This window comes from Lemur catta, chromosome 1 (assembly GCF_020740605.2).
Source record: "Lemur catta isolate mLemCat1 chromosome 1, mLemCat1.pri, whole genome shotgun sequence".
Lineage (NCBI taxonomy): Eukaryota > Metazoa > Chordata > Mammalia > Primates > Lemuridae > Lemur > Lemur catta.
In genome coordinates this window covers 86,356,397-86,373,291 of record NC_059128.1, presented here as the reverse complement: position 1 = coordinate 86,373,291, position 16,895 = coordinate 86,356,397, and the positions used below count along the sequence as shown (strand labels likewise).

The window sequence follows — 16,895 nt, the reverse complement described above, 5'->3', positions numbered from 1 at the left end:
ACATGCAACAAACTTTAAGGAATTATATGAGATATGGGAAACGGGACCGGATTAAAAGAAAGAAGCATGTGAGGGAAAAACTGTAAAGAAAGAGGCAGAAACCCATTAGTATTTGATCAACCACCCAACTGAGAAGGGGTGGGCAGGAGGCAAAGTACCACAGGGTCGTAGGAGCACATTTGGAGTCTATCAACCTTTTGGGAAGCCCACAAGGGACCACAAAACACACTGTCTGGGGACCCTAGAGGTCTGCCTGCTTATACCCACTTTAGGTCTAGCACCGACAGTGTACCAGGAAACTAGTGAGGAATTCACTCATGGGATGTATCCGTTAAGTACCCACTATCCATGTGCTATTTACTTTTCTAGATGCTAAGGTTACAGCAGTGGACAACACAGAAAAGAGCCTTTCAGGGAGCTTACAGTCTACAAGGGCAATAAACAGCACATCAGTGGGTGATAGATGAAGGATGGTTCTATTTTCCTAATTTGTAAGTGGCAGGGCCTTCCTTAGACACCAGGAGTGGATATCCAGGGAAAGAGCATTCCAAGCAAAGGGAACAGACATGCAGAGAACCCCAGAGGGAGGGGTGTTGGATGTGACTGGAAAAGGACAAAGAGGTCTGAGTGACTGTAGCAAAGGGATGAGCTGAGTGGGAGGAGATGACTGCAGAGAGAGCCACTAGCAGCAGCACAGGGCCTTACAGTCCAGGGGAAGGTCTTTGCATTTCATTCTGAGTGTGATGAGGGTCATGAGCAGAAGAGTGACATGATTTGATTTTTGTCAGACAGGAGCAAAGAAACAACCGAAAGATGTTTTTAAAATTAAAGAAATATCTGAGCATACAAATTTTAAGAACTCATGAAGTACCAGGCAAAATTAACAAAGAAAGCAACTCTTTGGCTTACTTTCAACCTTTGAAATGAAGAAAAAGTATCTAATTAGCATCGAGGCTGAAACAAAACAGAACAAGTTGTGTACAAAGAAAAAAAGTGTTCCAGTCTTATATTCCTTTGCTATAACCCTATATACCATAAGAGAACAGAGTAGTGTCTAAAAAGTCCCGAAAGAAAACAGGTGTGACCTAAGAATTATATACTTAGCCACAGTGCCATTCAAGCACAACAGAGAAATAGTTTCAGATATGCAGGGACTTAGAATGTGTAATCCATGTATATTTTCTACAAAATGACTTGCAGATATAGGCTTGCCAAATAACTAAATGAAGAATGGGTATTGACCACTATGCAATCTATGCATGTAACAAAATTGTATTTGTACCCAATAAATTTATACAAATAAAAAAAAAAGAATGAGTGTGACTGTAAAAAGAGAAGTTGAGAATGTTAACTGTAGAATACAATGTACTACAATGCTTTTCCATAAAAACCATTTTGGTTAATTACTATGAATACAAATAAAAGTATATATATGACTTCTGGATGATACTGAGTGATTTTAATGTTCTTTGTACTTCTTTGTATCTTCCAAATTTCCTATCATTGTTTTTGTCAGTCAGAAAGATAATATTAGTATATATTTTCAATAGAGAAGCAAGAACTCATCTGGCCATATTCTCTAGTGTTTAGTAAAATGTTATGCTGAATATATTCTATTATATATATTCTAAGAGGAGAAAAATTGTGTTTCTAGGTCACTAATGAAACATATAGATTCTTAATTTAGATAGAGCTTTAGAATATATCTAGCTGAATGGTGTTCAACTCAGGTTTTAGCACTGAATTCTTTGTTTTACTGAAGAATTTAATCATCATTATCACCAAAGCTAATATTTATTGAGCATTTACTACTAGGTGTCAGGCAATAACTACTTTATGTGTAGTACCTCATTTAATCTTCACAACAATATGGTTTTTCAGAGGAAGAAACTGAGGCATAGAGTTGACATAACAATTGCTCAGTGTCGCATGGCTGGTAAGTAAATAGTGAGATAGATTTTGTACTTACATTGTCTGACTCAAGCCAGTGTCTTTGTTGCTAAGCAACACTCTGTGGAAGGCAGCCGTTAAAATAACCCACATAATCCCTGCCTTCTCGTATTCACACCCTTGATAATCCCCTCCTCTTGAGCATAAACTTAGCCTAGTGACTTGCTTCCAATGTCTAATGACTAGAATACAACAAATGTTATGACGTATCACTTCTGTGACTGGGTTATAAGAGACCGTTTTGTTTTTTTTTTTCCTCTCTCAGACTTTCTCTATTGCTTTCTTGGCTTGCCTACTTTGATAAAGCAAGACACCATGTTGGACAGGTCCACCTGTCAAGAAACTGAGGACAGCCACTGGCCAGCTGCCATGGAAGTAGTGAGGCCATCGGTCTGATAACTTTTGAGAAACTGAATTCTGCTAACAACCACACAAGAGAACTTGGAAGCAAATCCTTCACTAGTTGAGCCTTCAGATGAGAGCACAGTCCTGGATGACACCTTGATTTCAGCCTTCTAAGAGATCCTAGGACAGAGAACCAAACTAGGCCATGCCCAGATTAATGAATATGAATATGCTCTGTTATATGACAAAGAGGAATTAATGTTTCCGTTGAAATTAAATTTACTAATCAGCTGACCTTAAGATAAGAAGGTTATCCTGGATTTTCAGTTTAGCCCAATTTAATCAGCAGGATACTTAAATGTGGAAGAGGGAGATAGAAAAATCAGTGTTAGAGTGACGTGAGAAAAACTTGAATATATATTGCTGACTTGGAATATGGCCATAAGCCAAGATATCCATTTTTAATATGCTTGTGTGAGTGAACATTGGTAATCACTTTGGTGGATGACAATCACCCCAAGAGAACCAAGGGCTCATTCCTTCAGAGCTTTCCCTGGAAGGTTTCCAAATAAAAAGCAGAGCAAAAGACATGGTTTCCTAAGCCCCTCATGAGGAGAAAGTTTCTGGAAAGCTGATTTCATGCCAACTGCCATCTCCTTCCCAGGTTTTCTTTGTTGTCAAAACATTTCCAGTGACTGAGTATCAGCAATCTCCAAACAACGAAAAAGATTTTTGACCAAAATGTAACAAAAATAGTCACGGCTGTTTTTATTCTTTGGTTACATGTATATATTTGCATGCATTGCTAGCTTGTGATTGATGTGATTTAGTAAATTTACAATTTCCACTATTAAAGTTCAAGAAGTTTAGATAATATTCATTTGTTCCTAAATAATTTTGTCTTTTTAATATCTACAGAGGCAGCAAGGCAGCAATTAGCATCTAAGGCCATGGCATTTCAGTATTTTATTTCCCATTTAAATTGAGTTTTTCTACACTAATTTTAACAATTACTTTTGTTATTTCTATAAATTTTTTCTAAAACCACTAATAAGGAAAAAAATCCAACCAGCATTTCATCACTTCTTCTTTACCTTTGCTTTTTTCTCCTATCTTTTCCTAGATGGTAAATGACTGAAAAATTAATAGCAGGAAAACAAGAGGGAAAAAAAGTTAAATATGTACTTTTCATATAAGTGAAAACTTACAATGTTATGACATTGACATACGCAAACTGCAGTTAGCTTCATTCCCTTCTTTTCCACCAACACTAACTTTATTTTCTTGATTGCACTCTTACTACATTTTCCTTCTGGCAATATGACCTAATATAGATTTTTATATTCAAATGCTCCATTCAAATACCTTGCCTAAGAGATGTGATAATTACCTGGGGATATTTTAATTAGTATTAAGAGAAAAAATGTTATGCTTAAATATAACATTTTCGTTATAGATATTTAAAAGTAAGGCTGGGAGTGGTGGCTCACGCCTGTTATATCAGCACTTTGGAAGGCTGAGGCAGGAGGATCGCTTGAGCCCAGAAGTTCAAGGCTGCATGAGCTATGATCATGCCACTGCACTCTAGCCTGGACAACAGAGTGAGACTGTGTCTCCAAAAAATAATAAATAAATAGATAAATAAAAATAAAGAGCAAGGTACTGTCTCCAAAAAATAATAAATAAATAGATAAATAAAAATAAAGAGCAAGGTACACAAAAATAGGGTCCAAATTGTGTCAAATTCCCAAATATTATTGGTGAAATTTTGTACATGCTGTATTATATTGGCAAATTTATTAACATAGAAATATGTCTGAATATAACATTTGTGAGATTTAAGGTGGCATAGTATTAATATGTTTTTTAATTATTCAATGATTATTTTTGAATGGGAGTATTCAACTGTAAATGGGATTACAAGGTTTCTGACTCTATGAAGATTATTTTTAGGTACAGTGTTGTTAAACTGCTGGCTTCAAACCATAAGTGGGTCATAATAAAAATTTAGAGAATTATGACTGGAATTTAAGTGTATATATTAATTAAATGTAATGTGTATGCAAATATATGTATATGTAATATACACACACACACATACATGGAAAAATAAAATTTCAGAATTTATTACTCCATCCTTATCAAGATGTTTATCTATATTTTCTGAAATTCTTATTTTGGTTTTGTATGTATGTGTGTGTGTGTGTTCTGTAACACTGTAAATGTGTGGGGTTTTTTTTGCTCTTTTTTTTTGCTTTGGATTGTGATTGGAACATTTACAAACAGTGCACTAAAAGAGAACAAAATTAGCAAGCAAGTGAACAAACTACTAGGCTAAATAAGATGATTCAGATATAGTGATCTGGGGAAAAAAGAGGGACAGAGATGTGTGGGAATATAGCAAGGGATGGGATGGTCGGGCAGGGTTATGAAGGGAAGGGACCTGTGAAGTGAGACCAGGGATGGAAAAGAGCCAGCCGTGCAGAGAGGGGAAAGAGCTTTATAGGCAAAAGGAGAAGCAAGCGTGAATGCCCTGGTGCGGGAACAAATTTGTTCCAGTTAAGAAAGAGGCATGAGGACAGTGTGGCTAAAGATAAGAGAGAACATGAATGAGACAAAATTGGAAGGATGGGTGCAGCCCTGACTACATGGTGCATTGTAAGTCATGGTAAAAAACAAACAAAAAACAAAAACAGATTTGGTTTATTGAAAGAGGAAGACTTTGAAAGCTTATATACCAGAGAATGTCTTGATCTCATTTAAACTTGTGGCAGCCAATCTGGATGCCATGAGCTAACGGATTACAGGAATGCAAGAGTGGAAATGTGCAAACTACTTGGGAGGCTGTCACAGATATCAAAGTGAAGGGTGTCTGTGGCTAGAACTATTGGAGGTAGTAGAGCTAGAGAGAAGGGTGAGAGCCAAATATGTTTTGGAGGTATAACAGGCAGAATGTGTCTGGGGAGGGTGGTAGAGTAAGAGAAATAGAGGGATCATAGATAGTGCCTGATGCTTCACAAATGGTAGCATATTTTGCTGTAATAGGAAAGACCAGAAGAGTAGGATTTGGCAGGGGGAAGGTTTTAATTCTAGAGGTTTATTGATACATTTTGGATATATGTCCAATCCAAACTGTATTGTCCTCCCAATCTCATGTTGAAATTTGATCCCCAATGTTGGAGGCGGGGCTGAGTGGGAGGTGTTTGGGTCATGGGGGTGAACGCCGCATGAATGGCTTGGTGCCCTCCCAGAGGTAATGAGTTCTCACTCTATCAGTTCACAAGAGAGCTGGTTGTTTAAAAGAGTCTGGCAGCTCCTCTTCTCTCTCTTTGCTCCTTCTCTCACCTTATGACACGCCTGATCCCCCTTCACCTTCCACCTAGATTGGGAAGCTCTCTGAAGCCCTCACCAGAAGCAGAGGCTAGTGCCACCTTTGCACAGCCTGCAGAACTATGAGCCAAATAAACCTCTTTTCTTTATAAATTACCCAACTTTAGATATTTCCTTTATAGCAATACAAAACAGACTAACATTTATTTTTAATATGTAAATTTGCAATGCCTTATACACACACTTTTCATCTATAACACTGATTAAATTTTATAATTATACATTTATTTGTATAATTATTTGCTTATTAAACTAAAAAGTTCTTCAAGGCAGGTGTCATACCTGTTTTATTTATGTGTGCATTAAGCCTTGTTTGCATGATACCCGGCACAGAGCAAGCATTCAGGGAATACATTGAATAAATGACATATGTTTGTATTAATGAAAAATTGAATGAATATCAGTGATTGACTTTCTTTTGGTGATCATTTTTATCAAAGAAACTAGCTTTTAATAGAAAAGAATTTTGCACAATGGTAAGCCAGGAACAATGAGATGTCTACAACGAACTGTGAAAGTAGGCTCATTCATTTAAACACTTGCAGTTTTCTGCAAATTTAAATCCTTAGCAGTTTTCTAGAGCAGTAGTTCTCAAACTTCAGTGCACATTAAATTCCATTGGGGATTTTGTTAAAACAGAGATTTTTGGACCCCATGCTCAGAGGGTCTGATTCAGTAGATCTGTGGTAGGGCCTGAAAATTTGCATTTCTACCAATTTCCCAGCTGATGCTGCTCATCCAAGGAGAACCACTGTGCTATCGAGCAAAGATTCTGAACCTGGGGTTCATGGATCCTTGGAAGATGTCTACAAATGGGCTACAGAGCATCTGTATATGTATTCCTGGGAGAATGCAGAATTTTGATGTATAGGCTATTTATCATTTTTCTGTGACTAGAACCTGCATATTTTGTCAGATTCTGAAAGAAGGCCTCCAAAATTAAATTAACATTATGAGTAGTGGTGCTCAATCAAGGATACATACTAGAACCACAGGGGATTTGGGCTCTTCCATTCAAAATAACCTTTTTGTAACTCAAGTTTTTCATCTATAAAAGGGGGATCATAATAGTATCTACTTCATAGGTTTTTTATGAGGATCAAATAAGTTGATACCTGTAAATCACTTAGAACAGGGTCTAAGAAGTTCTAAGTAAGATTAAAACCTCGGAGAGTCTTTGAAAAGTCGAGACTCTACCTCTGGTGATTCTAATGCCAGCCATGTTTGAAACCTACCGTTCTGAGAAAACGAGAGAATACACCAGATCAGTGAATGCCTTTCTTGGGAATGTTGGGTTAATTTCCTTTCAGTGAGCCAGACTTCCCTTCCAGAGGAGTTTAGCTAAGAAAACTAAGTGGGGAAAACAAGAGCCTTAGCATCTTGGGAGATAATTTGTCTTTGGAAAATTTTAATAGTTGTTTCATACTTCTTTTCTTGTGATTGTGGGGAGGGGCTGAGGAAAAGGGGCAGAAGGAAAAAGATTGGCTTTATCCATGCTGATTGCTATTTTTGTTTAAAATCATTGCAAACAACAAAAACCTATTTTTTGTTGCTCGTATTACAAAGAAATGATCAGAGAGGCAAATACTAACTGTGCTCGCCAGCCTTCGAGATGACATCAGTGATCCTGGACTCTTGGAGTTTGTGTCTTCATGTGCTCTTTCCCACACTGAGCAAGCTGAACTGTGTGACTGACAAGATACTGCAGATGGGATGGAGTGTGGTTTCCATGTTGGATCAGAAAGGACATGGTTGCTTTAGCCCTTGCTCTTGCATCGCTCACTCTGGGAGAAGCTAGCTGCCACGCTTTGTGCAGAGTCAAGCAGTTTGTAAAGAGGTCCGTGTTGGGAACAACTGAGGTCTCCCACCAACAGCCCACAACTACTTGACAGTCATGTGACTGTGACAGCAAGGAAGGGGATCTCAGGCCATCAAATCTTTGGCAACTGTAGCCCAGGTGGGCATCTTGACTGTACCCTCACAAGACACCCTGAGCCAGAACCTCCCAACCCACAGAAACAATGAGAGATGACATATATTTATTTATGTTGTAAGCCACTAAGTTTTGGGATAATTAGTTATAGTATGATAGATAACTGATACACTAACCCTAAACGTTGTATTTTTTAGATATCTGAGCTGAGAATTTCTCTTTTACTATTTTGGTGCTACTGCAGGTGATCCATTTATTTTCTTCTTTTCTGAGTCTTTCAGCTTGCCTAACATGATGAGCTAGCAAAGTGAGCATGCTCTAAGAGGAAGAGAGGAAGAGAAGCCAGTCTCTTGCCTCGTAGTCTTCTGAGGCCTCACATCTGAGAGGAAGACAAACTTTGTGACTTTTGAGTAGTTCCAAGCTCAGTAATTAGAGGCCAGCTGTGCTCATGATAACATGATCTCTGAATTGAGTTAATAAGGAATTTAAATTCTAATATCATCTCAAATGAAAAAAATGCAAGAAAGTTCAGTGCTTTATGAACATAGATGACCAGGTTGTCCAACTGAACCCTAGAATTGTCAGTGTTCACTGCTGTTCTTTACTTCAAAACCAAATAAAAAGAATTATGTGAGATAAAACTAGAATTTTCTTGTCAGAGCCTGAGTTTAGACAAGGAGAAAATGCCCATGAAGACTTTTATATTCTATTTATATACTGATCATGTAACAATTAAAAATATATGAACAGATAATGCTTCATCTTCTGATTCTAATAACCAGGTCACTGGGCTTTTAGAAACTCATTTCTGTTTACCAGAGATTCTCCTAAGTTTCACCATTATGAGAAGACAGACTAGGCCATTGGACTTAATTGCAGAACACACAAGGGGTATGTTTCATAATGAATTTGCTTATACTGCTAGTGAGACCACGTTCATAGTCTGAGAAGTTAGCCGAGCCCCCTGCTTTTGCCATTTAATTATTTTTTAAGTCAAACCCAAGAAAGTGGCTGACCAGTTAATTACACACCTACTCTGATAGATTCATCTCTACCAAAGGAACACTGTATACACTCATGTTACTCAGGTCAACATATTTTAATTATCTTTTCCTTAAATAGATAATAAGATGAGTTAGTAGATGGTCAAAGGTTGACATGAATAATAGCATTACAAACACTCTTGGATGTCCATTTTTCTTTTCTGTTATTTAGAAACCAAATATTTTAGTCAGCATGTTTCTAAATTAATTATACACATAGCTTACCCTCTCTACTCCAGAAATTATATATAAAGTAGTTTCAACTTAATTGCAATGGAGGAGGGGGCAGGAAGGACAGAAGGGAACTGTCAGAGGAGAAAAGTGTGAAGTGCATTTATTTTAAGTGCAAAAGAGCCTCATGCTTCCCAGGTTAGGTCAAGTGAATTAACACTGATGCTTTCCTTCAAAGTAAAGATGAAAGGAGGCAAGGGACTCCTCAATTTCTGAGAAACACATTTAGAAGGTGAAAGGCTGAGGATAATAAGCTTCATTTCTAGTTTCCATTTTATTCCCACACGGCCACTTCCCGCTCCTCTTGTACGCAGGATTTATTTGCCACCTCCACACCTCCCATTTTTAGTTGTAATGCTTTTCCTTACTTCCTGTGGTTTCAGTTCTTTTGGACGGGATAACCAGGATGTCGCAGACACTTTAGTGTATTTAACATGCTGGAGAGCCCTGAGTGTACCAGGTGCCCGAGAGAGGCAGCTAAAGAAGGGCGGGGCAGAGAGGGAGTGGGGAGAGGAAGGCAGGACAAGCCGAGGTAGGTCCCGCCAAAACACATCTGTCTACCTCGGTCTTGCCCTAGTTCTCGGCAGCTACCCTCACTGATATTTTTTTCCCCATTAAATGACATAGGGGACTTACTGGAATGTTTTTAGACTTTTGATGTATAGCCTGACTGCTGATTTTTATTAACCACCCCGTGAAATCTGTTTATGGCTAAAGTTTGGCTCTACCTCATAGTTTTACCATGTGTTCTGTGTGTTGTGCTTGCTAATGTAAAATAGACTGTTATGTATTAGAAAGCCTTGGGGGATGGACACACTTGAAGCTCTGACTCAGGTGGGGCAAGGGCAATCTGGGTAACCTAAACATTTGTACCCTCATAATATGCTGAAATAAAAAAAAAATTAAAAAATTAAAAAAAAAAAAAAAAAAGAAATCCTTTGGCTTAGGATTGAGGCTAAAAAGCATCCTGAAGAGCTGAACTTTTACTGTGCTGTTTCCTGAATACTAATATGGACAATTAAAGTGATGAATAATGTACTTCAACATAGAATGGACTGGAAAACACAAAGGAACTTTTAACAATGTTCAATCTCTGGCTCTAATCTGAGTGAAAGTCATTCTGAATTGTGTTGTTAATCTACACACACATATTCATATACATACTGTTTGATATACCTTAGATTTTCACTCACCCATTATTTATTGAGCACCTACCACAAGCCAGGTTTGTGTTAAGGGCTGGCGCGTGGTCAACATAGTTCTTTTTTCCAAAGAGCTCATAATCTTGTATGATTGAAAATGTCACCAATAAGATAATCTATTTTACTAAAAAGCCAAAAAATTTCAATCTTCGAAATATATATGAAATATGCTAAACAGTGAAATATGAAAAATATTGGTATGTAAAATTTTACCTAAATCCCTAGTTAAATTTACTCTAAGATTAATAAAACACAAATGGTAAAATTAATTATCCATCTTATATAACATTTGGCTTATATAGCATTATGGTACAAAACAGCATTAAATGTTTCAAAATGCATTGAGTTTTGTTCTACTCAAACACAGGTGAGGACAATGGAACACGAAGGTGCTGAGCTCTTAGAATGTTCCCAAGACCATGCAGCAAAAGATCACAACTGGACGTCTCCTCCACTGCCCCTTCCACTTCTCCATTGAGTTGAAATTCCCTGGTAATGTCTTTAACTTATTTATTCAACAAGTAGTTATCGGAGTAACTTTATTTTCTAGGCATCATTCTAGGTAACATAGACATGTCGGTAAAAATCATAGAAAAAATTTTATATTGTGGTAAAGAAGATACATAAAAAATAATCAAATGAACAAGCATAAATAAACAAATAAATAAAAGATAATAATTAGTTGCTCTTAAGAGGATTAAAATAAAGTTATTGCTGTGGGCAACTGTAGACACCATGCTCAGGGAAATCCCCTCTGAGGAGGTGACATTAGCTGAGCCCTGCATGGCTGCTTGTGAAGATTGGTGGGAAGAGAAGTCCAGGCATACACCAGCTGGCAAGTAAGCCCTCATGCAGGAGTAAACTTTGATTGTGGTGAGGACAAGAAAGGAATCAACGACAACCTCTACACACTTGCCTTAAGTAACCAGATGAATGGTAGTGACAATAATGGCAATAGAGAACAGTGGGGAAGCAGCAGGTTTTGACAGAGGAGATTGAGACTTCCTTATTGACCCCATAAAGTTTGACATTCAAGGAGGGTGAGCGAATGCAAAGGATTAACCTAGGGAAGTAAACACTATCTGAAAAAACTTATTTGCCTAGTAGACTGGTGGATCCTATTAATTTAAGAGACTTTTTGGATCCCAAAGTGACAGTCAAAGCAGAGAAGTGTAAAAGGATATGGTTGGTAGGAGGCAGAGATGGGAAGCGCTGGGCCATTAACACATTAGAGAAGAAATACCTCATTACAGAATAAGAAGTATCTCTGAGCAGTTCTGGTATAATTTTAAAGATTAGGTAAACCTCTCTATTTGTGAGTTGGAGATCCGGACTTTATCAGAAAATTAGGTATTATAATCCATTGTATATCATTTTCTTCAAATAAGGAACACTTCAGAGTGTTCCCTCTGCCTCCCCATGCAGCAAACTCACACTGTAGCAAAGCTATCACACAGTGTCATGGTGAGCATGAACTGCCAAAACCAGTCTTACCCTAACAGTCTATCTTCCATGCTGCAGTCAAATGCCCTCTCTAAGTTGCAAACCTGAACAAGACATGCCCCTGCTGAAAATTCTTTATGGTCCTTTGTTTCTCTTAGGAGAGGGTCAAACTCCTCACCATGGCCCACAAGGCCCTGTGTGGGGGGGGTCCCTGCTAATTCCTCCACACTCACTTCTTGCTTCCTCTTGCTCATCAGGCCCACTGAGTTCTCTATTTTCAAATGCACCTTGTATTCACCCTAATTGCTAATGTTATCTCCTCTACCAAAAACCTTTCTTGCTCCTACTTCTCCTTCAGGTCTTTGTCAAGATAACATTTCCTTAGAAAAAGCTCCCCTAGGAAGCGTGCTTTGTCGCCTAGCCTCAAGTCTGGTTTAGGTGCTTCCTCCAGACACTCCCTCATCATTAGTCCTGACCACGCCATCTTGCGACTGTCCTCATGCTTGCAGCTCTCCTCTGTAATCCTGTTGAGGGCAGGGAGCATGGCTGGCTTGTTCACTATTATATCCCCACACTGAGTGCACTGGTGGTCACTTAGTATCTATGGGCTTGATATATATTTGTTGAATAAGTACAAAGAGACTGTTGTACCAGGCTAAGAGTTGCTAGAAGATACAAACCTGGTTTATGGTTCTTTCTCCAATTCTAAACATAGTGCAGGTACTCAAAGAGCTGTATTTCTCTTGCTTTACATTGTAAGATTTGGACTTACTGTGAGCAGAGTTTCTGGGGAAGAGATTTGCCATTGTCTTTGTGTAAAATTTGGTCATATTTTAACCTGCCAACACATGGATACTATTTCTAAGTCCACATAAACAAATATCTGGACTACTACTTACTCAATGGTTTCTTCCGTCAAATGAACTGCCATAATGTATTCCTGCATCTGAGCATTATTCTATAAGTGAAATACTCATTATGATCCTGCAACTTAGAATACCTGATTAAAAATGTATATACTTCTTTAGGGCTTTTAAACACTTTGCAACCTTTTTCTTCTGACGTGTAGAAATAAGTTTTAGAACTAAATTAATCACAATCATCAATGTTTCAATGCATCAATTCTTTACATTTAAAGCCAAGAACACAAAATCACAATTTAACTAAAATATGTACTCTAATAAGTATAAATATTTGTAATTACCTTCTAATGCATATTTCATATCCAGAGCAAAAAGAGTCCACATGATTTCAGCACTTATTTTTCCCATGTTCAGTTCTTGAGGAAACCTAAAACCAAACACATTTTATTGTGTATAAAAAGAATAGTATGCCTAAAAAACAAAACAAAATGCCTAATTTTACGTATGTGATACAGTGGTTATTATATAAATACTTTAATTTATGAAATTTCTTTTTATGAATTTTTGTAGGTAGGGAACAAAGCTATACACCAGAGTGTAGTGTTAAATTAATTATTAATTAATTATTGGGTGGTAGGAAATGTTCTTCAACATATCAGTGCCAAAGTAATGGTGCTCAGGGTTCCCCATGTATGTTTTATGATGAGTGTTTGTCTATGAAGAGCCCCTTCATCAAACACTCTACCTTCCTATGTCTCAATTTTGAAGATAGGTCAGATCAATCTGAATAGCAGACACCAGGGAACACCAAAAAAAAAAAAAAAAAAAAAATTGCACCTCTTGTGCATCCCTTAGCTGTTTTCCACAAAGCAAAGCTGCGCATTTCTACTCTCTGTTTTCTTAAAGTGAATTATTTCAAGAAAGACTCCTTGCTCCCTCTAGTAAAATGGCTTACATGGACCCACTAATCAGCACTCCAGAATGCCCCCTAGACAGGTCTGTGTTTTAGACCAAACAAGCTTAGGCTAAAAACAAGATTCCTACTGCTTCTGAATATGTATTCTCTTTACATGTGTTTTCAATCCCACAGTAAGGCTCCTAGTAATATAAGCTCAGTGAATATGATGAAAAGGGATAAATTATGGATACATGTACCCATGTAGATGAGCATCAACTGGATTGTGATTATGCTAAATAAAAGAAGCCAGACTCAAAGCTCACATACTTTATGATTCCAATTACATTATTGAAAAGGCAAAACATAGGGACAGAAAACATATCAGTGGTTGCCAGAGGTTTGGGAGTGGGGAGAGGAATTAACTATAAAGGAGCACAAAGAAACTTTTGGATAAAAAGAGTTTACATTTTAATTTTAGTAGTCACAATATGAGTTTTTCTTCTATTTTATCAATTTATGCTCTTCATTTTTCCCTGTCTTCTACTTTCTTTGGGTTATGTTTTTTTCCTACTTTCTTAAGAAAGATATTTAAATAATGGAGCTTTGCCCTTTCTTTGTTTCTAACACTTATATTTTAGGTATACATTTCTTTTAGGATTCTCTTTTACCTGCATCCTAAACAATTGATATATTGTATTTTCATTATTAATTCCACAAAAATATTTCGTAATTTTACTCTTCATTTTTTAACTGCCAACTACTTGGGGATTTCCTAAGTATCTTTTTATTTCTGTTTTCTGGCATAATTAGACCAAGTTCAAAGAACATATTTTAAACAATTTCATACTTCTGAAATTTGTTGAGATTTGCTTTATAGGCCAGTGCACAGTTAATTTTGGTAAATATCCTATTCTTTATTTTCCATCTCTTGTTCCCTTGAGTTTCAATCTGGATATTTCTTCTGGACTATCTTCATGTTTACTAATTCTCCCTTCAGTTATGACTAACTTACTATTAAACCCACATATTGAGGGTTTAATTTTTTGTAGTTTTTAGCTCTAGAATTTCCATTTAATTCTTTCACTAGTTTTTAGTTCACTCCTGAGTTTTTCCATTTTGTTAATTTCTTAAATACATTAATCATAGCTATTATAACATCTGAGTCTCTAAATTCCATCATATTAACCTCTTATAATGTTTGGTTATTTTTGATTGAATAAAAGACTTCTTGCACATTAAAAAATATATATTATATATATATATATATAATTTGTGTTTCCAAATCATGATAGTTCCTCCAGGAAGAATTTATTTTCCTTCTGACAGTAGCATTTTAGGTTGGAAAGATAAACTTAACCCAGTTAGGGACTGAGCCCATTCAAAGCAGATGGACATTTTATTCACACTTACTCCTAGGATCTAGACCCTTGCAGCCCCAACTGTGTGCCTGGAGTGTTTACGAGGACCTGCTACTTTGTAGGCTGTGAATTCCAATTATTCTTCTGTTCTTGTGTTCAGCTTTCTATGAAGTTTCTCAGGCTCTCAGTCTTTGCTTTCCAACTAATTGATGCCTCAACGGGTGTGAGGTGAGGTCGGCACATATCTGACATGCATTTTAATAGATACATGAATATGTTGTAAAAGTGTAAGAAATTTATAGGGATAAAAAATATGAAAATCACGTTAATAGTTATGTTTGGGTGAGGAGTAAATGGAATTGGATTCAAGGAGGCATATGCATATGTAAGGCTTCAGTCATATTAATAAAGTTTTTTTATTTTAGTAAAAATTTAAAAAATTTATAAGTTTACAAGTAATAAATTAAGAGGTAATATAATATAAATGGCTTCTAATGACATTTGCTCATACATTCCTTTTATAAGTAGCTGCTAATCAAAGGCCTCGCATGTGCATGCACTGTGCTAAGGGCAGATGATATACTGTTAAATAAAACAGATATGGTCTCTGCCCCTCTGAAGTTTACAATCTAGTGGAACTGGCAATAAAAATAAGCAAGCGCACACACATACATATATATAAAATTAGAAAAGACAGAGATGGTTGTGGAAAACAGAATAGTTTTGTTATATCAAGTTTTGGAAAAACTGTGACAACACACATCATTGGCCTTCACTGGCTGTGACAGTGGTTTATTCTCAGGGGGATGGTCCTATGTCCTCTATAGAAATGGGAAGCAGCAGCATGAGTCATTCTGGCAAAAAGTGATTTGGAACTTTTGGTATCAGGTACCAGCAGTGATAGGAAACTTGGTTTATGCCGTAAGCAATGATGCCCACCTTGATATCAAAGTGGGTGAGAAAAAGACCAACATGGAGAATGAGAACATAGTCTCCCTTTATGTAAAGGGAGAATGAAGAATGTCAGCTGTAGCTGAGGGGCTACTGAGAGGCTAGATCAAACAGCACTAGCAAAAAGAGCCAAAGATATGCTAGGGGGCTGTTTTTCTAATCTATTTTCTACTCTTGCATTGTTATGGCTTCAGAAACATAGTTTTACAATTAAAAGGAACATATTAGATGCAGAATAATATGCTGGTGAGGTCACTCACAGAAGTTAGTTGAAGAAAGAAAGATTTCTGTATACTTCTGTATACTTTTGAAGAGTCACTGGTGGGAGAGAAAGACTGTCCTGTCCAGTTAATAGTTGCGATTACCACAAGAAAAGACTCTCAACGTGACTTCTAGACTATTTTTTTTCTCTAATGTAGAAGCCTCAATCAGATAACTTCACAACACAGAATCTAAAAATAAGATGTAGTCTAAGGGTTTTCTCAGTTACATGAGCACTGTCAAGTTTGATTTTTAGTCTTGAAAAACTGTGGTTTAAGCGTTCTCATCACAACTGTTAGATCTTCAACATAGCAAAACCCAAACCAAAATCAAACCATCATTTAAAATAAAAACAACACACTAGAAAAAAATACACAATTTATATAAAGGGCAAAGGAATAATATTATTAATATGAAAAGAACTGTTACAAATCTATAAGGAAACAAATAAAAGAAAAAAATGACTGAGATGAATGGGCAATTTAAAAAGAAAAGAACACAAAAGCCTCAAGATGCTCACACTAATACTCAAAGAAATTTCAATTAAAATAACAGCGAAATGTTTTTATTTAACAGACTGGAAAGCATTAAAAAAATGATGAAAATTCAGGCTTTTTTGGAACCTGATTTCCTTGTAGTTATCTGATGAGTCTGTATAGGCCTCCAGTTGTTATGCTATAGCAATCCCTGTGTTGCCCCACCCCCGTCTTTGCTCTGCACCCCAAGCAAGTGTCCCCCTTACTGGCTGTATCATACTGATGTTATATACTGTGATATCACAGAATAATATGCAGCTACTAAAATGGATAGGGCAGATCTGCTTGGACTGACGTGAAAAGATGTCTTTCAAGCAGTGCTAGGTGAACAAAGCAACTTAGAGATTAGCATATATGATATGCTTCCCTATTTTATTAAAAAACAATATAAAAATAAACATTAAATGAATTTCTATGCTTATACATGCAGAAAATATTAGGTGGAAGAAAACACACCAAATTACTAAAAATTTATAAGGCTTTGCTGAAGG

At 36.8% G+C, this 16,895-nt stretch overlaps 1 protein-coding gene across 2 annotated transcripts in view; it reads right to left on the bottom strand.

The window, feature by feature from the left end:
- Positions 1-16,895, bottom strand: part of UNC13C (unc-13 homolog C) — a 533,240-nt gene that overhangs the window by 153,765 nt on the left and 362,580 nt on the right. For both annotated transcript variants that reach the window (XM_045555386.1, XM_045555388.1), the window contains one exon: positions 12,742-12,827. In XM_045555386.1, coding sequence (XP_045411342.1) covers positions 12,742-12,827 — 86 coding nt within the window. The remainder of the gene's footprint in view (positions 1-12,741; positions 12,828-16,895) is intronic.